General features: G+C 36.3%; 1 protein-coding gene and 1 long non-coding RNA gene across 7 annotated transcripts in view; both read right to left on the bottom strand.

Moving 5' to 3' along the window:
* Nucleotides 1–25,746, bottom strand: part of ADGRV1 (adhesion G protein-coupled receptor V1) — a 291,563-nt gene that overhangs the window by 142,444 nt on the left and 123,373 nt on the right. For 4 of the 6 annotated variants that reach the window (XM_035310214.1, XM_035310213.1, XM_035310215.1 and 1 more), the window contains 9 exons: nt 23,776–23,893; nt 22,982–23,153; nt 20,871–21,113; nt 18,019–18,426; nt 16,743–16,927; nt 15,239–15,488; nt 14,924–15,063; nt 13,630–13,790; nt 11,058–11,158 (listed from right to left, as the gene is read on the bottom strand). In XM_035310214.1, the coding sequence (XP_035166105.1) occupies nt 11,058–11,158; nt 13,630–13,790; nt 14,924–15,063; nt 15,239–15,488; nt 16,743–16,927; nt 18,019–18,426; nt 20,871–21,113; nt 22,982–23,153; nt 23,776–23,893 (1,778 nt within the window). Of the gene's footprint in view, nt 1–9,270; nt 9,951–11,057; nt 11,159–13,629; nt 13,791–14,923; nt 15,064–15,238; nt 15,489–16,742; nt 16,928–18,018; nt 18,427–19,096; nt 19,177–20,870; nt 21,114–22,981; nt 23,154–23,775; nt 23,894–25,746 lie in introns of those variants that run through there. The other 2 variants (XM_035310216.1, XR_004746216.1) reach the window with 2 other exon arrangements.
* Nucleotides 10,601–11,035, bottom strand: LOC118156286. Its single transcript, XR_004746218.1, has 2 exons — nt 10,823–11,035; nt 10,601–10,787 (listed from the first exon to the last, which is right to left on the bottom strand). It is a non-coding gene; the product is annotated as an uncharacterized LOC118156286 (long non-coding RNA).

The raw sequence follows: 25,746 nt of genomic DNA, 5'->3' as shown, positions 1-25,746 counted from the left end.
CTTGCTTATTTGCTTCTACTCCACTCCTTTTCCAGTGAAACACCATTTACAGAAGGCTTTAATAAACCAGTCTGAAGTTAAAGTATATTTTAACAATAGGTAGTATTTGCTATCAAATGTAATACTGAAAGATTGTGTTGTTCTAAGACAAACCTGGGAAGCTCAGACACCCACACTAAGAATTAACCTCAAGTTCCTATCATGTTTGATCTCAGCTAAAAGTTAGTACTGAGATTCAAAGTATTAATGCCAGGTATTACTCTGCATAAAACAGAAGGCATGTTACACGTTTATGAAGAACGTAAAGGTTAATAAAGATTAATATATGAACATCACTTTTACCTTTCCCAGGTCAAGAGTAGGGCCGCGTGTATCACAATGTATTAATGACTTGGCAGCTGCTAAGATGAGGGTTTAGAAAGACATTAACAACCACCCATCTACCCAAAACTCTGCTCCAAGGCAAGAGACTGCAAGGATCGGCACCAATTACAGAGCGTGATTAAATGTGAGGCTGGATTTTGTTACAGAGCTCAGACCTTTATCCCCTGTGGAGAGCTTGGAAAATGTTGATATAATTGCCTCTAATTGTAACACACTAGAGTATCTAGATAACAGATTATACTTGAGCACAACTTGGGACATTTTAAAAATACTTCAGAAGTAACAAGTAGCAGCAATGGTGAGCCACTTCTAAGGATGAATTTACCTAGAAGCAGCAGTACCTCCACTTTTCAGCTACGGATTTCTCTGTCTGCCCAGAAGTTGTTTTGTGCTGAGTCATGCACTCCTATGAAAGCGGTGGTGGGAAGGTAAATTATTTGTGTACGTGAGATTTAGAGGACTGATCCATCTTGCATTTGTAAGCATAAACACGTTTACGTTGTGTGACTTCTTGATCTCTCCCCAGTTTTGTTCTGATTGTGGGAACGCATCTTTCAAAAAGGACAATTATCATCTGCCAATGTTTCAGTTATTGCCTTAGAAACATTCTAAGCCTCAAAAAGATTTCCTAAATTATATTCAAAGTTGAGTTTTCTGGATTTTAACCTCAGGAACATGGAATACGACCACTCTGAAGAGTGGTACATGTAAAGAGAATCCCATTGACCTCATCTGACATTGTGAGCACACACCATTTGCCACCCGCCTTGATTTAGTAGTGAAAGAGCATATCATCAACCACCATGTCTTTAAAGCCCTTTTTCATGACTGAACATGGCCAGTTTCTTCTTTTCTGCATTCAGACATACACTTCATATGCTCCTGGCTTCTCCATCCATCTAATATACAACCCAAACTCCTTATTATGTATTTCACTAATCATTCACCATCATTCCAAGCATTTATGCATTTCTCGGTCACTCTTCAGAGTCTACTCAGACCTACAGTTGTATTAGTGGCTTTATCTCAATTAATATTTAGTTTAATTCAAAACACCAACTTAGGCTACATGGCAGTAATAAAATCATAGGTAAAGTGAACAGTCTCTCTTGTCTTTATATTATGACCTGTTTGTTCAACTCTTATAAATCCAACTAATGACATTTTCAACTGGTGATCTTTCTTATTGCATTTTCTACACAACAGGAAAAAACATTCCATGTGAGTAAAATCCCACTATTACCTGCTGATAAAACAATCAAAAATACTACTATTGTATTTAATCGCAGTTAAGTGTAATCCTTGGTAAGCTGTTATTTATGAAAATCTTACTGAATTAGTTGTTATATGCAACCTAGACCCTGGAACACTTTCAACTGTATTCGCTATATGAATCTGGCACAGCCAGATGCTGGTTTAATTTACAACAATAATTAATCCAATTTAGTCTTTAAAAGGGCTTGTTAATCTACCATGTATGGAACATTAGCTGCATGGAAGATGCAAAGAAGCAGGTCATAATAAAATTACCAAAAATATATATAAAAAAAGCCTCTTTAAAAATATATGCATACACGTTGAAATAAGCAAACAAATGAAGTGATAGTGGTGGAGAAAAAGTAGAAGCTGGTTAGCTTCTAGTCACTGGTTAGTATAATTTTAATTTGCTGTAAAGCAAAAGCATTGAGGAACTATTGCTCAAGAAAGCCAACTCTGAAAAGATGAGTTGTTTAGGTTAACAAAATTTTGGAGACTTCAAATTAACACTGCACAGGAGTAGCTAGGGTCAGAATTTTATGGGTAACAGTAATGGCTCAGGGAGGACATTCTCTTCAACAGGACGGGTCTGTGGAAAGTTTTAGCAGGGAAATGAGCAACGGGAGATTTGCTAATTAGAAGAGTAATAGTTATCCACAGTTTCATTACAGCAGAATGGCACATCAGTTTACAGAACAAAGGGAGAGGAAGAAAGGGCACAGAAAATGGCACTAAGAATTGAAAATGACACTGAAAAGCACAAAACAGAGAGAGGTAGCAGTATAATCTTCAAGGTAAGATACAGAGAAAAGGGATGAATAGGCAACTTGGGAATTTTGCTGTCTGTTCCGCTCTGTGTGTGGTCCCCAACTGTTTGTGATGTTGGGAAAAGGTAGGGTATAATGAAAAAAGAGCTGGAAGGCATTAGCTGATAGAAATCTCATACTCCTATACTTTAAAGTGATAAACAGAACATTTGACTGTTTGCACTGAGGACAGGAGGTGTGAGATAATATAGCAGAATTCTAACATATGTTACAGTATTGCTCATATATCTGAGTTTTGGCAAACAGTAGGAGATAACTTATAAGAAGATACTAACAGCCTGTGCATTAACACTGTATTGTGACTCAACATCAGAACAGTGAAGGAGTGCGGTATAGTAACATTATCTCTATGAGCAGCAAAAGTACAAATACACAGGTACTACCGTAAAGATAAGTTATCAGTGACAGACCAAAATCATGTGTTGATTGATGAAAAAATACGACACGAAAATTAAACTATATGAGTATCTATGATTTATTTCTTATAGGCTCCGTCACTTGGCCATGACTCCAAAAGCACTTTTTGCCTTCTTTCCTTCCAAAGACGACGTGAAGCTATTTCAGCCACTTTTACATTTCTATACTGTCTAAACTGAGACCTTTAAGACCCCTCTTATAGCACCTGCATTGCTGCTTACTTTTGCCTGTCCCTTGGCTTTAAATATCTGCAGATGGTTTCATGTTTATATCGAGCATCTCAGCACCACAGCAATTTCACATCTGGTGTGATTCTCAGACTCCCTAACAAGGAACTCCAGAGGTGAAATTACTCACTCTGCTTAAAGAGAGGGAAAGATGCAGCCATAAGGTTTCTGAGGGAACCAGTTCCCACACATTTAGGTGATCAGGATAAAGAACAACTCACTGTTTTACACCAACAGCCCTTCCTCAGGGTTATATAGGTATAATACCAATTCTGACAATCATGTGCTTGAGATAAGTATTTCTTGGCCATCAGTTTCTAAAGGACCCCATATACACCTTATCTATCATCTGATGACACCGCCTATCTAGATTTAAAATGTGTGCACATATATATACATATATATTAAAAAGCACTTAGAAAGTAATTGACATCTTGAGATAAATGATCATTTCTTCTACTACAGATCCCTGATTAGCTCCAGCTTTGACTATCTGATTCTAATTGGATATTAAGGACTCACAACTAGCAACAGAGATGGGCCTTCAAAGCCTTCCTGATCATAAAATCATATTGCTCTGCAATAAAAGTATTCAGTTTAGGTTAATCTACTATGAAATTGTCTTTTACACAAACTAATCCCCAAATATTTCTAGGCTGAAACTGCTTTTGAAACGAGCTCTATGAACTTAAAATTGTGCTCTGATTTGGTGGGAATGACTGAAATAAGTTAATAAATAATTAATAAGTTCAGTGAAAAAACTACTAATTTAACCACTGGCAAGAAAGGTTTAGGTGCTAATTCTCAGATGAAACAAAGAATATAAGTGGATTCATTCAGCTTTAGCCCAGCCTCTGTGGAAGTCATGTAAGAAGGATGCCGAAAATATTTACTTATTTATTCCTGGGAGGTCAAATGACTACCAGAAAGGCTGTCTCCTTATGTTAGTAAATCTGACGTCAAAAGGTTTAGCAGTAAAATCTGCCCAACCTATGGAAATTTCACTTATCGCAGGATGAATGGAATATTCCTCACTGTCTTAACAGAAGTTGTGCGGGGACAGAGAGACTGCATAAAGTCCTCAAGAAATCTAGCCATTGTGAAGTAACTGTCATCTCACATACGGAGTTAATGGCTTAAGACTCATTTGAGTAAGGTTCTGATCAATGGCATTGAATAATAAAAATAAAGAAAGAAAGAACGTCCGGTTTTGTTGAGTAAATTAACATATTCCTTTAACCGAAGTGGAAACCTTTTCCATTTTCTATTATAAGTTACACTTGTAGAGTCTCTTCTCAATAAGAAAGTTCTAGACAGTAATGTCATTAGTTTTATGCTAGGGATAATAAGAAATGAAGAATATTTTCTACTACTATTGAATCTCCTTACTGTAATGTTGAAGATTAATGGGATAAAACATATTACCATGAAGCTGAATTTCTAGAGTGGGCTGCAATTCTGGGCCACTGCGTCTAGTCCTGTGTAGTCTGTGCTCTCACTAACCTTGTGGACCAGCAGTGCCACACTTGGCATTGTTTACTGTTGTCACAATACATCAGGGAAATCAGAGCAGGAATCTCAGACCTCAAGGACAGCTAGGTTTTAGAAAGCAGATTTCCTCGCTCTGGGCAGCAGGGCTTTTTAACTGCATAGTAACTGGTACAAGTATTTGCTGTTTCCTATTCCACAAGAATTTCATATGGAAATGAACTCTGGACCAGGCTTGTTTAGAAACAGCCCTTTAATTAGTATTTCCCATTGGATGACTCTAAAAAGCACAGACTTACTGTAGAGGAGGATTGAACTGCGGTAAAGACTTCTCTTTACTGTCAAGACAGACAGCTGCTTGACCATTTACTGCCATGAGCTGGTCCTGTGGTGGATGGTGAGCAGGATCCCTCTATCCCACGCATTCTGGACAATTCTCTTTAAACTACCCCTACCCGGATACATATGAGAATTTCTTTGGGGTTTTGATGTGTAAAAGGGGAACTGAGAATTCCCCTACTTTGGAAGATAAGGGTGAAGGTTAACAACAATTCAACAGTAACAAGGCTACAATTTGCCCTTTTCAAATAATGTTTAACAATTTTTTAAACTGAGATTGTTTTCACAATATATTCTTAAAAATATATAACCGACATGTATGGCTGACCACTTCTGCTCAGGCTGAATAAAGCGCTGCTTTCAGGCAGCTATACACAGCAAGTCTCCTGCATCTAGCATTTCTGTTGAAGACAATGGTAGGATGATTTTGGCTTGCGAGCTTGATAATTATACAAAATGATATTGCAGCATGAGGACTGGTTAGATTAGCAAATATATGCCTATTGTTTAACAAAAACAGGGTGACAAGTTTCCCCATATGCCCTTTTTTTTTTTTTTTTTTTTTTTCTCCTATTTGACTATTAGATTTGAACTTTCCATTACTGGCCAGAACAGCAAACCATTTGTTTGATGAGTAAGCATGCAGAAATCACTCGAAGTGCTTATTCATATATTTCTGCTTGGGAATTCCCAGATAAAAGCATGGGAGCCACAAAGTGTAGTTCCTGTTAAGATTCTAATCTAGGTTTTTAGTTTTATGAAAATGAGAATTTTATTGATTAGTTTGAGGTGTTGTGAGTTATGTTCCCAGTATACTTTTTCAAATGCATACATCTTCACATAGGTTTACTCCAAAACTGAAAATCTCAGCCCAGTAATTCCTTTCCTTGGGACTTTTATGGAACTGCTGCATGAAATTTGATAATAAAATACACTGGCTAAACAAACTAAGAAAATACTCTGTCTAACTAATGATTCTGGAAATAAAATTTGTTGTAGCAGTCGTGATTCTTTGAGTCAGTATCATAATGGAAAGAAAAAAAAGTTTCAGAAAAATCTAGCCTTTTACGTGTTTCCAACGAGATTCATCAAAACTGGGTATACTAAACACACAGATGTCTGTCCTTGAATGCCTTTCAAATGTTCAATTAGCACTGGAAGCTCTAGACCCGTGGAGAAGAATGAAACAAAGGTCAGATTTTGTGAACCAACATTTCCCCCCTCTGATGAGTAATGAATTACAGTGAGCAACCACAAAGCAGGCATAGCCCTGGCAGAGCAAATATCTGAGCAACGTGCTGAAAAGGTTTTACTGCCATCTACAGATAATAATAAACAGTGCAGTGGTAGCAATCAGAAAAATAGACAAGCTTCATAAACATCCAGGGTAAATATTGGAGGAAAGCTAATTATTCACACATGTATAGAACGTAACTATCTTGAAGATCTTCTATTTGTCTGGTAAAAACGTATCTGCAAAGAAACTTCTTTCTGTGGAGTTGGTTGAGGCCTACTGGTTGCACACTCGGCATCTACTACTGCCTAAACTAGATACGCTGGATAGAAAGGCAAAATGGCACTATTTTCCATGAGTTTAAGCTAGTAATGTTTAAACGCTGATTTTCACATACAAAATTCTCAATTAAAATGTCTTAACACTTAACTTAAAGATTTGTTAGTTAATAAAAACACACGAAAAATAGTGGCATGGTAAAAAAAAGTGACTAGGCACTTACCCAGCTAAAAACCTCTTTCAAAATTTTTGTTCTAAAGCTGCAGAATAATTGCACAGCATCCATTACAGCAAAAGGAAAAGAGATGCCAACAGGGTTTGGGGTCTGGGGAAGAATGACAAAAGGACATAGAAACTTTCTAAATAATATCACAAAAATTAAATTAAGTAATGATGTTTAAATACAGCATGATGTTTGAACCCATTCATATAAAAGGTGTTCTGTGCATTTATACAGAAAAGGGTCAAACAGGAAAACCTGTGGGTCCATGCTGAAGTTAACTTCAAATTCAAAGTCCTTCAGCAGCTACAACTGAGCACAGCATTCCAGAAGCCAGAGGCCTTTGACTCTTCAATAACTTCTTCATACGTGAAGAAGAAAATGCAGTACTGGCATTTTTACACTCTGAGATCTTACTTCAACAATATCTATTTTAATCTGCTACTTTTCTAAACCTTTCCTGCATTATTTTTTCTCAGTCTTCTCCACCTCCATGAAGTACATTTCACTTTTTCTTTATATATGGTTTTGCTAATTCTCAAAAGTTATTCTACTTATTAAAATAACTTTGAAAAACAAAGACATTCATACCCTCCCATCATGCTTAAAATGCTAGAAAGAAAAATAAAAATGACAGAAGCTGCCTTTATATTGGGGTATTGAGTACACAAATGAGCTTTAATGGCCCTCACCAGCCTCATCTGCAGCCTCCAGCTACATCCTCTTCTCCTAGGCCCAGAAGCTCAGTTTAAACTCATTCCTCCGGCCTACAGCGGATGGAGGAGTGCTGATCTTCAGCCAAGCCCATGCCCATCCTTTAAGAGACACCTCTGAGATAAAATAGAGTTTGTGTAGAGAAGTCTGAATTGTCAGCAGATAAAAAATGCTAGGCCATGCTACCAAAGATATGTTTGCACATCAGCAGACAAAACAAAGTTTAAAGGTGATATGTGATAGGTGCTTGAGCGGGTCCAAAGAAGGGCGACGAAGCTGGTGAGGGGCCTGGAGAACAAGTCCTACGAGGAGCGGCTGAAGGAGCTGGGCTTGTTCAGCCTGGAGAAGAGGAGGCTCAGGGGCGACCTTATCGCATTCTACAGATACCTTAAAGGAGGCTGTAGAGAGGTGGGGGTTGGCCTGTTCTCCCACGTGCCTGGTGACAGGACGAGGGGGAATGGGCTAAAGTTGCGCCAGGGGAGGTTTAGGTTAGATGTTAGGAAGAGCTTCTTTACTGAAAGGGTTGTGAGGCATTGGAACGGGCTGCCCAGGGAGGTGGTGGAGTCACCATCCCTGGAAGTCTTCAAAAGACGTTTAGATGTAGAGCTTAGGGATATGGTTTAGTGGGGACTGTTAGTGTTAGGTTAGAGGTTGGACTCGATGATCTTGAGGTCTCTTCCAACCTAGAAATTCTGTGTCTGTGTCTATGTTTATAATATTTAAATTAAACCACATTTGCAGAAAGAAATGTAGCAGCTTTTTATTATAGTTTCCACTTAGGTCAAGCTTTAAATATGCCTTCCTCTTTAGTTTCTTCCACACATGTTTTGTAGATAATTTGACACACGATTTTCATGAAAACTACATTTTGATTAAATACACTGTGTAAGTGAAATATTTCCTACAGCTCAATCTGTTTTTTGCTGTACATTCTTTGGCACATTTTTGTGTCATGGAGTGACGTTCCTGTTAGAGAGACACGGCTGTAAAACTATCCTGAGAACTGAGAAACAGGAGTTTAGCAGCTTGATAAGATACAGAATGAAAAATGAATTAGTAAGTCAGGGAAATCATGTGTCTGATTTTAATGATTGTATCTACAAGAGAACAGAGCGCTAAATCAAACAAACAAAAAAGATATTCCTATTTTTATTTAGAGAATGGATATTCAGTGTATCTTTAGAAATAAGTTATAAGTTCCCAGACTGAGTAGCATTTTTGGACCAAAGTTACAATACAGTCCTGTGCAAATATAGGTGCCAGATTCAGACTATTTAGTGAATGCAGCTAGGTCACTCTAAGGATGATAAAGATATCTAATGAAATACATAGGCCAAAACTGAAAACCAAAGCAGGTTAATCAATTAATGCCTTCAAGTGCAACAAAACCAGCTTTGGAATGTTATTTAACATATGACTTTTTTTTTATTATTTTTTTAAGAACATTCAACATGCAGTTTTTCACCTGGTGTATACCAAATTATGAAAATGACCTTTTGGTAACATATTTAAAGGTACTTTTACAGGTAAGGCATTAATTTATTTTTATTTCTCCTTCCTTCTGATTGACACAGGCATAGAGATGAATCATAAAATTTGTGTGAAAGAGAACTCCAAACTACATGACAATCAGCTCAAGCGTAGTCTCCAAGAAAGTCATGGACTAAATCCTCCTGGAAGCTGTATTTGGGGCAAGGACAAGAAGATGGCTGGGAACAGCCATCATAGATTTACAAAGGGAGATTTAAAAAATCACACCTAACTAATCCAAATCTCCTTCTGAAAGGAGACGAATGGTTCAGGCAAGTTCAACAAATGTTGTTTACCTTCACTCCAGCAAGGCTTTTAACATGCTTTTGTTAGATGGATTTTGTTAGATGCTATTTAAAACAACAGGCTGGAAAAATGGGATGACAGAAACTTCACAATGATCAACAAAGGCAAATATAAAGTCATATACCTGGTGATAGAATAACCCTAAGTAACAGCATAGGCTAGAGGCAAAATGCGGGGCAGCAGACCTGCAAAACAAGACCTGGTGTCACCATGCACAGCAAGGTGAGCGTGAATCAGCATTATGCCATGTGGCAAAGCAGTCAAGTATTGCTGATTGATTTTTATTAGCAGAAGGTAAAGGGAAATCATTCTTCCCTTCTATTCAGCACTTGTATGACCACATCTGGATATATTTGGTCTATCCACTACAGCAAAAAAAGACTGACACATGGATCAAGTTCAGTTGAGGTCCACCAAACTACTGGGAGTCTATACCACATGATATACAAAAAAAAACCTGAGGTTCTACAGTCTTAAGGGTGTAGGAGGGGAAAATCTTACTGCTGTTGTCAATTACTAGAAATGTCTAGAAATGAGGGAGCCAAACTCTTCTTGCAGATGCACACTGGCAGCATGAAAAACAACTTGCAACAGCACGGACACTAGTTCCAACAAATGGAATTTTCACAAAGTAGTCAAACACTGAACCAGGCTGCCCACAGAGCTGCTGGGGTCTACTCACTGAAGATGCTCAGAATTCTGCTGGACAGGGTCCAGAGCCACCTGTCCTGAAAATTAAAAACTGAGATGTCAAAATACTTTTATATCCTAAGATGCAAGACATCTGCTTGTATCCAGTGACCTCTACAAGTGTCGTCAGGACCTTTCCATCTCCTTCTGTTCCAAGTCCACTTGTCTGACGATCATTATCAGTGTACTCCATTGTACAGCAAAGAACTATCTCATGGGGTAACATAAATAAAATGATAAACTAACCACAGCAGTGTACAAAAGCTTGTCTGAGCAAGATGCCAGTCGATAAGCTTTTAAAGGTAACACAGAGCTGCTATGTTTATCTACAGAGTATTTCCCGGATATTGCACTATCCTCTGCTAATCTGACTACATTCTCTCAGCATGAATGCCTTATGCAGATATTTAAATTTTTATTTACATCACCTTTGCAGTATTAAAAATGTACATAAGTTCTCTTTCTTAAGGAATATTTCCATAAAGTAATTTTAAAATACTCGATACATAGCTTTCCATTTCACTAGATATGCCAAAGCTGACAAAGCTATGCTATATTACAGGACAGATGGACACATTCTCCCTTTGCATGCTCCTTCAGTTTCCTGACAGTTGTAGTTAACTACTATTTGAACCACTATGAGACAACTACGAAGTTCCTTGACAATTTATGCTCTTTTATTATTTAATTTTTTTCATAACTATACCTTACTACAATCACTAGAGTGGAAAACAGCTTCCATCACCTACTTCTTAAAGTAAATCTTTCCAACAGAATTGATGAATATTGATATTAACCTTTCTAATACAATATTCTGTTAACAATGTACGTTCTTAGTCTCAGTTATATTGCCCAACACCAAAAGCTTTGTTCTTCTACATACAGGACTGTCCTCTCACGTGGTTACAACAACCGTAAGTATTTTCTAAATATATTCAAAAATGTGCAATTTCAATTGAATTCACAACACAGGATATTAATATATTGGATGAAATATAAGTACCTTGTTTTCAAATTCTAAACTTTCTGAAAATATACATTATGGAAAAGAAAAGAAGTTCTGTTCGCACATGGCCGTGGAAACGAGGAAAGGAAAATAAAGATGTACTTAATTTATATAGAGAGACTTCAGCCTTTTTTCTTACCTGAGTACCCAAACAAGCAACCATCATGTGAGTGAGAAGTTTAGCTGCAAACATTGCACACCTGGTGCAGAAAAGATGGGAGATTATAGCCAAAGCGAAACCTACACAAGAACAAGAAAAATGAAAATTTAAGGTTGAGACTAATAAGCTATGCCAGATACGGACAACAATGTTGGATCTCTTGAAAGTACAGATAATTAAAATACATGTATATAAATGAAACAAAACTTAAGAGGACACATTAACTTTGTTTCACACTGGCATCACTCATGAACATCTAACATCTTTTAACATTTTTTTTTTTTTTGTAGGACTGGGAGCTAAAATAATGTAAAAATGTCACTTCTGCAAAGTTTTTTATTTTTCTTAAGTTTCTGCATCATATGGATGATTGTCATAATAATCAAAATCAATTAATATAAGCATTCAGTGTTCATATTAATGTAATCAGAAAAAGCTTTCAGTAACAAATAAATAAAATAAATAAATGCCTCCAGCTAGGTAGTACTGCTTTAGGCGAGTTAGGTCTATACCTTTCTAAATACCAGTCTCCTGTTTGTGTTCACCATAGAAGTCTATCTGAGAAGCACTCAGATAAAATGACTTTTCTGTTCACTAATTCATTGTGAACATGAATAAAACTGAAATGGGAAGGCTTCTTACTTAACAGTAAGGAGATTTTGGAAGAAGGACCCTGGGTAACCTGAACAAATAATAAAAACACTACTGAAGCTCATGTAGAGTTAATTGTATACTTCCACACCCCAGGAAGGGGGAGGATTTGGATACCTAAGAAATCTGTCTTAAGTCTCTTTTAATCTCTTTTGAGACAGGTTGATAGCTCAATTATATGGATTTTTAAGACATGAATGAAATAAAGTCATTTCAGAAAGAATCAGTTCTAGACTTTTCATTTATTAGCTAGTGATAATTGTATAACTATCTAGATAAGAAAATTGGAAAAAATATTGTTTGATTTTGCTGTGATTTTTGTTTTAATTCTTCACACCAATGTAGAGATGTTAGCGAAATAGCTAATACCCTTACAGCTCTAAAAACTAAAGCAACTGGTAAATCACTAAATTTAATTATATATATTCACATACAGAAATACCTTCAGCCTCCTAAAGATGTTGCCTAACTGAAAGACATTTCAGTTAGGCAAACCTTGAACTAGGATAAACTGCTTAAAAATTTTTAATATATGCTCATGGCACAGGACTGAAATCAATGACAAGTGCTAAACAAAGATATGTAGTTCTTTATTGCCTTCAATTCAGCAAAGTATTTATCTCAGCTTTAATTTCTATGGCATATTGACTTCCTTTTTATTGTCTTTTCTTCAATTTCTATAGCATTTTGCATTCTATGGCATATTTGTCTCAAGAATTTACTATTTTTCTCCATGCAAAGCGGTAACTGTACCTATTCATTATAGTTTGTCTTTTTATTTATTCATTTATTTTTAGCTAACATAATCTAGGCTAGAAGATAACTTTATTTTGAAGTTTGATTTTTTTATCTCTTCAAATTTTCTCTTATTGCTGTTAAATGAAACCATCTGTTTGTATTAAGAAGGTGAAAATCTCTGTGGCTGTGGGGTGAATCTCTTTTGTTGACTTTTTTCCTTCCCTCCCCTCCACCCCCCAGCTGACGTTTTAGAGTAAATAAGCTGTCTGGCTTCAGTCTGTTAGAGCAGTTTGCTGACAGGATAAATAGGTGATATAGCTGCTTACACTGTTTTTACTTTTTTATGATGGAGATGTGATCTAGTATAGGTCACAAGGAGCAGACCTAGAACCCCATTTAAGTGCCTGAGGGCTAACTAAAGAGTCTCTTTCATGTGTTTTCTTGGTGATCTCATTGTTCTTACGTTCTGCTTGCACAGTGTCCGTGAAGAAACAAAGAAGAGAGTATTTTTATCCAGGATTGCCTGCAACAAGAGTGAACTGACTGCTGTGTGAAAGCTTTGATTTCAATAACTTTCAGGAAACCATGCAGGGTTTAAAATTTAGATCTTCTTCTTGTCTGAGGCTTTGTGCCTTCTGCAAATACCATAACTATCAGTGAAGACAGTCTGGTCTAAACTGTCATACTTCTCTCTAGATGTGAGAATGCAGCTAGGCAGCAGAGTGCAAGGGAGCTCTGCACATGATATGGCATCTATCTCCCTCAAACATTTTCTGCGGAGTGTAAATTGTACATTGAAATCGTCAAAAAGCTTTCAGACTAAGGAACATAATGACCTAAAGACTTGATAGTGACTATGTACTGCTGCTAGAGACACAGGTGGATTTAAGATTTTGAAGTTTCTCCCCCTAAATAAGTGACATATCTCACTTTTGTGTGGATCGATACAACATCATAAGGAAACATACTTCTTTGCTGGCCTGTATTTCTTTTTCAAGTGGAAAAATTTGTGAGTGTGCAAACACCAGCCCATCTGGAAACTTCAACAGCATGAAGTTAGTTAATATTCCTCCTGTTAAACAGACATGTCACTGCTAAAAATCAATCATTTTTACTGGTCATTAGTTGTAAATAAAGAAAAAATAATCTTATATCAACTGACCTGAAATGCAGATGAATCCAGAAGAGAAGAAAGCCTCGTTGTATGAAGACAAGTTGTCTGTCTGGGCATACACTGCATAAATTGACATATGAGAACAAGAGCATTCTACATAGTCTGAGGTGTCATCAACCACCTTGCAGAACCCACTGTCAGATAACCAGCTGCAGAACAAAAGATTTACAAAGTTGTAAATGGATTTGTGTAATTTACATGGTAAGCAGGCTTGAAAATTGTTGTATATCTGAAATACCAAGTTTTCTGAACTATTACATGTATGTAACATGCATTGTGATATCTTTCAGAATAGCATATTTACATAACATTAAAATATTGTTAATAGCTTTGACTTTTATGATTTAAAATAAGTTATAAATAAATGATAATGAACTTTTTTTTCCTACTAAAATTTTTTGTGGCCATATTTTTAAAACTTTTGCAACAAATATGGGGCTGTCTGACTTCACAAATTGTTTGCCATTTAGCCTTACCCCATTGTGAAGAGCACTTCATTTTATATTTTTTTGTTGTTTTGACACTACCATTCTCGTTCTGTTTGTCTTTCAGTATTGCTGAACTGAGTTGAGAAGATGGTAACATGGGTGACATACTAAGTCATTTCTAGTGGAAAACACATCTTCTCTATGATAACCTCCAGATAAATGGAGTCACTAGAGCAGAAAGCAGTTAGAAACACAGAGTATGGAATGAGAGGAACCAACATTCATGCTTGTCCTGATCTTACTCTTCCATAGCTATCCTCTTTGAGAGGACACTGATAAATCCCTGATCTTTACAAGTTTTCTTTTGTTCACTTGTACAGTGTCTGTCTTTCATAAACCTAAAGAAAAAAAGTTGATAATTATAAATTAAGAATATTCTGAGTCACTGACTTGAAACAACACCAGAGATGCAGATTTAATTCTCTGCTTCTGTAAGAACACATTTGAAGTGTTGTCTAATAACAACTGCAAAGAGCAAAAAAGCATTAAGTATTGCAATTCTGGAACTTCTGGTCTGTCAGCTTTGCCTAGCAGATATTTTGGTGCCTAAATGATAATTTGGTGAAAGAAGACAGAAGTTTCAGAAAATTCTGAGCTAGAATAATTACCTATTTTGTAGTATGAGCAGTTTTATGTGCTAGTACAAAGGCCAGAAAAGTTAAGAAAAAAAGACAGGAAATTGAAACAATTTTATACTTGCAGTTGATCTAATCAGAGTTATTACATTAATATTGTCTTAATCAAGTACACATTCATTGTGGAATCTGGAACACTAAACAAACAAATGAAATAACCTTTCTGCAGCTTGATTCCAAAGGAGACACAGAGACTTTTGTGGAACAATACGGCTTCCTGTAGCATAAATCCGATAAATGACTTCATTGTTATCTTTCAAAGGGTGTGAACTCTGACCCTTCAAACTCATAGAAAAAACCTGAAATATGCACAAAGTAAATACAAACGTAATATTAAAAATCGATGGTTAGTGCTCATTTTAATCAGAAACACACACACATGTTCAGACTATTTTAAGTGTATTTAGTACGTTTTGAGTGATATCTAACTTGGACTGATTTCTGGTAAAAAAATAAATTGCATTATTTTCAAACCTTGTTCCTTAAGGCAAGTTCTTTATCTCCAGTGAGAAACCACTGCTGACTGCTGTATTCTGTGAACTGTACAGATTCACAATTCTGTTCTTGAGGAGGAGATAATACAACAGAGACCTCTAATAGATGCTCAGGCACTTGAATTGAATCCCCATCTCTTCCATCAAATCTGTGTCCATTGATTTGCTGAGGATACCAGTTGTGAGCCATTATTGCAATGTACGGGCAGCTGTCAAGGATATTTTTACCTCTGTTGAAATGGAAAAGCAACAAGGAATATAAGTGAAACTAAGCTTTTGCTGAAACTAAGCTTTTGCTAATTTTCATGCAGTGACTCTAAAATGTACTTGTAATTAATACTTCATTCCTCTGTAATTTTAGGTTTTATGACATTTAATAGAAAGCTTTAGTTGCTGTGAAAAAAAAAAAAAAGAAAAAAAGAAAAAAAAAAGGAGAGAGAGAGAGGCTGAATTATTATGTATATAATGTATACATGTGTATAACAATTATCTTTTTAGATCCTCCATTTTCCCTCTAGGTTTTTCCTGCTGTGATCTGCAACCAAAATTCATCCTTGGTAAACCAGGTTATCATTTTTATGACTTGACATGGGGCTGAGTCTACAAGATGGGGAGGCATCAGAACTGGTGATTTTGTTTCACCTTCCAGCAGATGATGCAAAAATACTTGAATACAAGAAGTGGAACTTGCAAGTTCTGGACACACTGTTCCGGACAATGTTCATATCTATGCCATTTGCTGTCCTTTGTGCTGAGATGGACCTCAGACCCGCTAGAACTTAGCAAATGGGGAAAAAAGTTATACCTCCAAAAGAAGTTGAGGTGGAAATCTAAAATATGCTGATCTGGGGGGAGGTCAGGGAGGGGACATTTTTTTTTATTATTAATTCAATAAGCTATTTACAGATTCTCAGTGGGAGAGAGCCACTCTCCCACATTTATGGAAAGCATGCATTCCATTAATGATAGACATCTATTTGCATAGTCAGCTATTGCCCTTGCCCATGAGCCTGACCGGAAGGTACTATGCAGGTAATAAGTTAAAATAATGTGCAAGCGAACAAAACCAAACACACAGAAATTACAGAATCCAAGACTGAAGGGAGACAGTAGAACTTTTGGTTTATGTAATCTCATCTAAGCCTTAGAACATAGCTTGTCAACATGCAATTGTGTATTATTTTCTCAATGAGGTTAATTAATCTTTCTCCAGAAAATCTTTGAGCTAAGCATGAAAGAACGGGTCAGAGATCTCCTAACTGTACTCCCACAGCTACCCTGCACCCTGAACCTTGTGACACCATTTCATGTGCCTATATAGTGCTTTGTACAATTGTTACAGAGTGCAACACATTTTCATACAGGCCACATACCAGATAATAGGCAAGATCCTTATCTCAAAATTTTGCTTATTTTTTTTTTTATGAGAATGTCAGTATATTGTCATATATTTTCAAACAGACTATGAGTTCAAGTTTACTGACCTCTCCCCTGGCAATCCACACATCATCCCAGTCAAGAGGGAAAAGGCAAACTTCTCAGTCATCTCAGCAAGCAGGCTATATCCTCGTGTGTCCTTGCGCTTTGGGCTAGCCAGAGCACAGAGCACCTCATAGAAAAGACTTCTACTTTTATCAGTGAGTAACTGTTTCTCACCTACATCTGTAACCTATTGTGAGGAGAAACAAACAAACAAACAAACACAGCATTTTATACACAGAAGTCTGCTTCAAACATTTCCTCATGTTAATCGCTTCACAGCTGTTGGCTAAGATGAAGTGTAGCAGCAAGTGTAGTGTACTATGATTAAATCACTTTTGCAACATCTTTTTTTGTCGCAGTGTTCTTTCTAAAAGTTTAGGACATTTTTTCCATCTTGTAATCACTGCTGCCAAGATGTGAGGGGCAGTCTACTGAAAAAACTACATAAAGATATATTTACTAATAGGGATTTTATTATTAAAGGAAACGTGGTATTCTTCATTCTTTCACAAATCAAAGACTGTTATCCTTCTGAGATTTTTTCATATTATTTTGTCTGTTTACTGTGTAACATTTAGAAATGCAACATTTAGAACTGATCTTCTACTTTTCGTGAATATTGCTATATTTTTGGGTCTAGATACTTTAATGTTTTCCAGCTCATGTACATTATTCCACAAGTGCAGAAGAGCAAGAAATCCATAAAACTAGTCCCAGAGTTTTCACAGAACTGTACTCAGTTCTAAGTGCTCAGCTACCCTGCCAACCTGATCCCCAAAGCTACTGCAGGAATACAGACAAGCTGCATGCCTACTTAAGAGCACATGGGACTCCAGCTGGCCCTGGTAGGATCTGCATGTGTGTTGACTGTAGCCAACTGTGAAGATACGAGCAAACTTTAGGCCTCGCTGTCCTGAGCCAGGGCTAGAGCCAACAAGGATGCGGCCTGAGAATCAGGAAACTATAGAAAGCTCTCTGAAAGCTTAATATTAAAGAGAAAATTCTGTACAGTAGGTAATCTTAAGCTATCCATACCTATACAAAATTAATACTGGTTGCTCTTCTCAACCTAATTGTTTTCTGATTTTCTGCCACTACCCTCAGTAGCAGCAAAGTTCTTCCTTGACTGTGGGAAATCATTACTTCTATTTTTATTTTTGCATCCTGTACCCCTGACTCACTGCTGTGGATTCTAACCTTGATCTTATCACAGGCTTAAGTATTATTAGATTATTATTAAAGACATTGGTCATTCTAGAGAGAGCAGGAAATGTTTACCTTATTTATTATATGCATCACAGCAGTAAGCTGCTCTTCAGTAGTTTCTGTAGCCACTTTGATATTGAGATTCTGGAGGACTCTTTGTAAAATGACGTCATCAAGAGGCTGATGCAGTTGATCAATCAGCCCCCAAACTGGCAAAGAGTCCAAATCTGAGACAATGGTGATGTTAGCAGTACCATACACGTCATCTACTCTGGCCCCCCCAGTCGGATTAGAAAACACAACCTGGAAACGTTTAGGAAATGGATTTAAAGATCCTGTCTTTGGAGTCAGTGTCACATCCAGAAATGCATTTCTCTGTCCAGGTTCAAAAGTCAGTAAACCTTCAGATTTGGCAAAATCTTGTCCTGCAACAGCTGGAGATATGAAGGTCCGACCAATAGCTTCAGGTTTTTGCAGCTCCTTAAAACAAATGAAAAGAGTTTCAGGCAACATGAAGATAGACATGACGGTTTAAAACCAGCTGCTGTTGAACACACATATGTTAAGTGGGTTAAATTTAAATTTGTGAAACCAATTTAAATTTTTTAAATGCCCTTCTTAAGAGTAATATCACAATTACATTAAATGAAGTATGCCCCCAAAGTAGCAATCTGTCACTTATGGTCTGTGGGAATCTAGAGGAAGTATTATACATATTGAAGTCAGCAAATAGGCCCCCTCTCTTTATTTTTCTAGAAAAAATATTATATATATATATATATATATATATATATATATATAAATAAAGCTTTTCTTGGTAAATAGGTCTTACAGAAATGTTAGAACATCAGTAAAGTGAATTCCAGAAGAGTTGATGTAATTTTATGTTTGCAGCAACAAGTCCCTCAATTCAGGGTACAGACAGGCACTGCACATAAGTAAAAACTCTAAAAAAGCCAAGCAAAAGTTTTGGAAATCTGAGCCCAAAATAATATTAATTCATAAAATACTTTGAATTCCCACATAACTATTTAAAAGAAGAACCATCCAGTTATAACCAAAAGCAAAAAATAACCATGCAAGGCAGACAAATGAACTTATCTAGGAATGCTATAGGGCCTCATTTCCCTGCAAAGAGCACTATTTTTACCTTCTGTGAGGTTTGTAGATACTGTTTCATTCTTCACATTCTTGTTCTTTTTGTCAGTTGCCATAACCTTGATATTATATCTGGCAATATAATAAACTTTCCTTAAGTAGAAACTAACATTCTGGGCTATGTATGATTTTTAATAGTGTCTAATCATTTAATAAATTCAGATTATATATTGGCTCAAATATTCTTGAAAAGGTCTCTTACTGTATATATAGAGCAAGGATTTTTCTTTGTGAAACACGAACCCTCTTTTGAAAGAATTTAGTTTTAACTGGTAAAGTTTCCTGATGGAATAAGAAAGATAATTTTTGAGTCTGCAGAAGACTGTAAATCAGTGTGGTGTCTACCTGTTCAGATTTGGTCTAGAACAAGATCTTATCATCTGTGAGGATTCTATTGAGAAGTTTCCTTTTGTTTATCCCTTCCAATTGAGAGTTAGGAAACAGGGAAGTAAGTGGTGACGAAGTGATCGGTTTTCGTAACTAGTGGCCAGAGCAGTGGTTACAAAAACTACATGGCAATGAGATAAGCATCTGTTTCCAGTGTCTTACACTTCCTCCCTGCTGTAAGCTCTTATTTTACATGTACCAGTAGTACCAATATTTTGGTATTTGGCCATGCATGCTAAAATCTTAAAAACTATCCAAATCTGCATTGCTACCTAAAAAATACAAATAGATAAGGAACTGCTCTGTGTATTTTAGCCTAAATACACACTGGAAAGTTAAAAATTCCTTCTCAAATTAACATGTAAATGACAATAACCACTTCCTCTTGGCTGGAAAGAATGTGAAAATTTGTTACAACACATTCTAACTAAAAACAGTGGTCAGCTACTGTGTAATAAATCTATGGAAATGTTGAGTTATCCTATTTAGTTAGAATAGTTACATATGCAATACAGCTATAGAATGCAAGGTTTTGTATATAAAATGGTGATGGTTGTACAGTGATCACACAATGCTTTGTTATAAAAACTGTCCCCTGAAATAATCCTTTTTGGTACAAAATTTAACATACTCAAAGTAGATCAGGCTAAGCACTATTCTAATACAATGGGAAAACTTAGAGGAATCCTTCTTGCAATATGTGCCCTGATGTTGGAGTCACAACTGTAGGTGGAAGGAATAATGTTTTTGCAGCTGTGCTACTTCTGCTAAAGGAGAAACTTTGTCATCTGCCAATAAAAATGCGGTACTCATTTACAGCTAAAAGGGTCAACAGTTAGAACATACAAATGTTAAATCTGTAAATATAACAAAAATGAATGGGGATGATAAAATTCACCTAAGCACAAGATTCCCAATCAGAGAATCTCATTTTTTTTTATTTTTTTTTATTTTTTTTATTTTTTCCCAGAATTACTAAACAACATAGAAGTACTCTAAGACTGGTCTATGTATTAATAAATCTGTGACCTAAGACTGCAGGTATGTTAGTATCTTAATCTTGATAGGCATACTCATCATTAAAAAAACTTCAGAGAATGAAGCTCCAAAAATTGGAGTCTCATAAGAGCCTTAGGACAAAGAAAAGAATGTATTTAATGCCTGACTGACCATACTCTTTAGGGCTACTGAGACATATTACGAACAAAAACAATCTTGACAATGTAATGAAAGCAAATCTTTTTACTAATGGAAAAATGAAGCAACTAGACTACATATGCCCAGCAAATGTTTTACTGTTTCCTGAAAAAAACAAACACTCATTACAGTAAAAGTTACTTTAGAGAATAAACAATGATTTAACAATATGTCAGTCTTACCTGTGTGTTATACCTAACCGTTGTGGTTACAGATGTACTAGAATCTCTGAGCACTTGCAGACTGACTAAAGTTGTTTTCTTATGAGCCACAGCAAAACGAGATCCCACAGCAAAATATACTAAACCACGAGGAGCATCGCTTTCAAGAACAGTTACAAAAGCAAATCTGGAACTGCTGTTCAATGCAGCTCCTGCACTTACAGCATACAACTCAACAAAAAAATATGTTTCAAATTCAGGTACCTGTAAAAGAGGGATGATTTTCATATCATTATAAGGCTTACTACTAGTTACTTCCAGCTTTAAAAAATGTATGCATTATTTTGTACGTGCAATGAATTACTTGTGCTAACACTTATCAAAACTATATTTTTTGAAATGTGCTCCAACCTTCATGAGGTTTAAGACATACAGAAATATTCTGTCTGTTTGTAAATGCAGGCTATTGAATTTTAGCATCCATCTGTCAAAGAATCAATCTAGTCAACTCTACATTCTTTATGCCTGTCTATTGAAAATAAGGAAGACATAGTAAAATTCTGTATGACACACACCGTCTCATCTTTGATTTTGTACCTATAATAGAAACATAAGGTGTTTAGAAATAGATCTCATTACTGAGATTCCAGAAATCAATTGGAAGTATGTCATTTGTACCTATTACATGCACTCATAAAGAAGAAAACTTGCAGAAGAAAACTTGCAAAAAAGTAGTTCTTTACTAGACACTAGTGTTACAGAAAAAAAAAAAAAGAGCATTGAAGATTTTTTTTTTATTATTTTATTTTTTTTTTTTTTAGTGAGCACAGCTTTTTGTGTCAGCTCTGTCCCTTCAGAAATCCTAATTTAATTCTAGAAGAGCTGGAGTCATGCCTTAGCTAACAAAGTCTATATCGCTGACTAAGGCAAAACCTTTAATGCCTAGAATGCTATACAATATGCCATAAAAATGTAAAATATTTATTGAATGTATATATTACTTCATCATTTTGTAATATATTTGTTACTAATTTATAAACTACCTATAACTGGAAGAAGAAATGACAAGTATTCGGGGAATTAAATAGCATATATATTTTAATTGAGTTGTTGTTAACTAATTCTTTAAATTGAATGATTTTGAACAATTGAGGGCAGGTACCAATTTATTGGAATGCCACAGGGACCTTTTGCTCTCCATTTTAGCACCTGTTAGATCAGCACTTGCTGTACAATCATATGATGCAGCAGCTGCTGCACGGCTGTCATTAAATAATCACATCACTCCTTTAGACTAAGGATTCAAAATTCCACTTTACTCAGCAAGGTAGCCTGTGTCCCACTACTGTATATATTTTATTCATTGGCTCTTTCATTTAAAAATAATATCTGAAGAAGGAAGATGGCTCTCTTCCTAACTATGAGAATGCACCCCTCTTATCACCATTTCCTACATCTTGCACTACTTTATAGAACATCATCAGAAAAATGGGGGAAACCTTCTTCAGTTCAGTCATTTTCAGTTCCCTGTACTTCAGCTTTGTCAATATCCTAACTGCTAGGGTAATTTCCTGCAAAGTTTCAGGCTTTTTGAACGCTCTGTAAGAATGAGAACCATTAACACAACATTTCTTAAGTGACTGCTCTAACCTAGATGGTGACTAAATGGTCAGAGATCAGCAGTTTTCACGTATCATTGTGCTAGACCTAGACATGTAAAAATAACAAGTTGTACTAGGAGATTTTTGCCGGATGCGAAGATATTACTTGCAGGATATGTTTTGCATAAGGCGCACAAAGAAGTACTTTGATAGATTTAAAAAATTACTGTTTGGAGGTTAAGAGCATACTGAAATGAGTCCATTCTGTTTTTTGTTATTGTTATGTAGGAATCTGAGACCTGCATTTTACTCTTCAAATTAAATACTTAACTCCTTCCTGAATTTTTACAACGGAAACAGTAGAAGCCTGTAAGTAAACATGTTTGCAAAGGAACTGAGCAGATCTTAAGTTGTCATCTTCAAACCATGTCTACACATCAATTCCTCTGTATCAGAGGGATGTTTCTGTCATCTTGATAAACTGCAATTCAGCAACATTGCTATGTACATAAATGAGCAAAAACTACTCACGTTATCAGGTTTTATTTCAATGGAGATGTTGCATGTTGTTTGACCTGCCACACAGGTAGTGGCTCCCAGAACAGACACTAGCTCATTCTCCAAGTTCATGCCATCCTTCAGAAGGACAACACCTGTTTTATTGAAGGTCACACGCCAAAAGACCTTCACATCTTCAAATGCTCTATAAGCAAATCAAAAGAGTAAACATGTACTGAAAGAGAGCACTATTACTTTAGGAAACAAACCACAGAGGTAATGTGTTCTTTAATAGTCAAAATCAAATAGGTAACTAGGTGAGATCAGCTGAGTAGTAGATTATGTTTGAAAGACAAGGATGTGCCCAAGTACTTTCATTAATACTATAGTAAACATTTGCCTGGTAAGCCAGACAGAATCTGGCTTTCCTGCGAGCTTGAGGAACTTAGAATACTTGAGCATACTTGTCTAAAATACACGTAAATGTGTAACGCACATACGTTAGAATAGCACAGTATCTGTGTGACTGAAGACATAGTGCTGACACTTAAGCATTGTCTTAACTGCTCATTCAAGCATTCCAACCTCCCATCCCAACCTGCCTTATGGTGTAAGTTGAAACATATTTGCATTTTCAATTTCAGTTTTATGATAGCAACAGATCTAGTCACATCTAAAAGCCAGTTTGCCAGATTCAGGGTAATCGTTAGAGGAGCTGAAAGGCAAAGATTTATTACAAAACTCTATGATAACCTCTTCTGCTAACAGCAGCATCCTTGATTCAACAAGCATGTGGGAGGAGCACTTCAATCAGCTGTTGTCTGCACCTGTTTGGTTGTCTTGCAACAATCAGCAGCACCTCTCTGTTCTCAGAGTCTTCATCAAGTACAAGACCACTTTGTACTTCTGGAATGAATCCCAAAATGCCGTTCTGAAGATCACTTCCTATAAAGGAAACAGTTCAAGAAATCAGTTAGCAAGACAGTTAAGCTTGGACTAAATTATGGTTTTAACATGGACAACTCATAAAATAAAAATATAGAATAAAAATAGAAATATAAAATAAAAACTAGGTTTTAAAACTAGAAGACCACCAAGGAGTGCCTTAAGAAAATTTCTTCTAATGTTACTATTCTTAATTTACATTCCGTATCTATCCAGAACTTCAAATGTTGGCATTTCTACATTTTATTTTAACCAATAGAACAGAAGATTCTGAAAGTAAATTCCTTATGAGAATCCTGGCAGCACCCCTGCACATAAGCTTCTATTTTCAGCAGCATTCAGCAAACCGACTGAATTTCTGTCCCATGACTTCCAAGAGACAAGGTGTTACAATAATCAAGAACTGTTTCAAAAAACATACTTATAACTACCTTATGAGATACTCATACTTAGTCTCAGCTATATTATTTTACATCTATCATACCCATCAAAACATATTCTTTCTAAACAGAAATGGACATCAGCATGCCCTTAGACAGACAGCGTCGTCATGGTTGGTTATGGGATAAAGACGGGCTTCTAAGGACATGACTTCAGCTCCCCTATTCAGCCCACCCATAATGTTGTTGATTCCATTCATTTTCCCAAATTGCTACGTTAGGTTTTCTCCTAAATCTTTAATTCAGTGCGAGAAACTATGGAGCTGGAAAACACTGTATTGTTCTCATGAGAATATAAATAGCTTCAGCAAAGCAGCAGTGGAGAAAAAAGAAAGAAAATAAATCCTGGGCTAATGAAGGGAAACTAATGCCTCTTCACAATGCCCCATAAAATCTCACTTCTAAAGGATTTCTCCTTATAGGTACTGACGTTGTTACTCTGCATATGGGAAGGCAACCTAGTTCTGATGCAGTGCAATGTTTAACATCAGTATACAAACCAACGCGTAACAAACTGTGTCTGGTTTTGTGCATGCACAAATATTTAATCTGTGGTATCTTTCTATCTATGTAGTTAAATGCAGATAGATCCTTTGATGCTTCTCCTTAAACCAAGTTGTCTCTTATCTTACTTTGTGCACACGCTGTACTCAGGGTGTAACTCTGGAACATGGTAATACGCTTCTGTGGGATTCAATACAAGTTCAAATTCCCACCCATGTTTATTCACGAACTTATTTGTTTAACCTGCACGTATGGCCAATTGGTCGCTTGTGTGGTGAAGTTCAGAAGCTGTGCACATCCATTTTAAATGATCTGTTCCTACATACCTAATTTTGGTCGCCACATACCCTTACCCAACAGCAAAGTTTAATATCTGTTCCCAACACCTATCTTGCATTGTTAAGGCAATTTTAATAAACAAAGTTTCTGTAAATGCTGTACCTGACATGTAATTTTCTTGATTAGCCTAGTATGTTCCAATTCCCCATTAGTTTCTAGAAGTTCAATTTACATTGCTGTCAAACTTAGTTTATATTCAGTGGAGAAGTCTGATAGATATTGAAAAGCTAAGTTTTTAAAACCCAACAGAAAGTGGAGTTTTCTCATAGCATTGTGCAGTGACAAAGAAAAATTCTTTCCTAGATGTCCACTCAAGCACATTCTTATCTTCTATCTTCAGAAGCAGAGGGTAACTAAACCTCAGAGTTGAATTACGCAGTATCCGGATGTGAAAACACATTATCCTGTTTTTTACACCTCACAGAAACCCCACCCAGTGTGAAGGCGACAAAATGACCAAAAAACAACCAAACAAAAAAAATGCGATGCCACTACATGTGAAACAAAACCACTCAGACTTTCCATTCATGAAGGGAAACTGGACAAGAGCAGAGATGAGCAGGATCTGTA

This window comes from Oxyura jamaicensis, chromosome Z (assembly GCF_011077185.1).
Source record: "Oxyura jamaicensis isolate SHBP4307 breed ruddy duck chromosome Z, BPBGC_Ojam_1.0, whole genome shotgun sequence".
Lineage (NCBI taxonomy): Eukaryota > Metazoa > Chordata > Aves > Anseriformes > Anatidae > Oxyura > Oxyura jamaicensis.
This window is presented reverse-complemented; position numbering and strand designations above follow the sequence as displayed.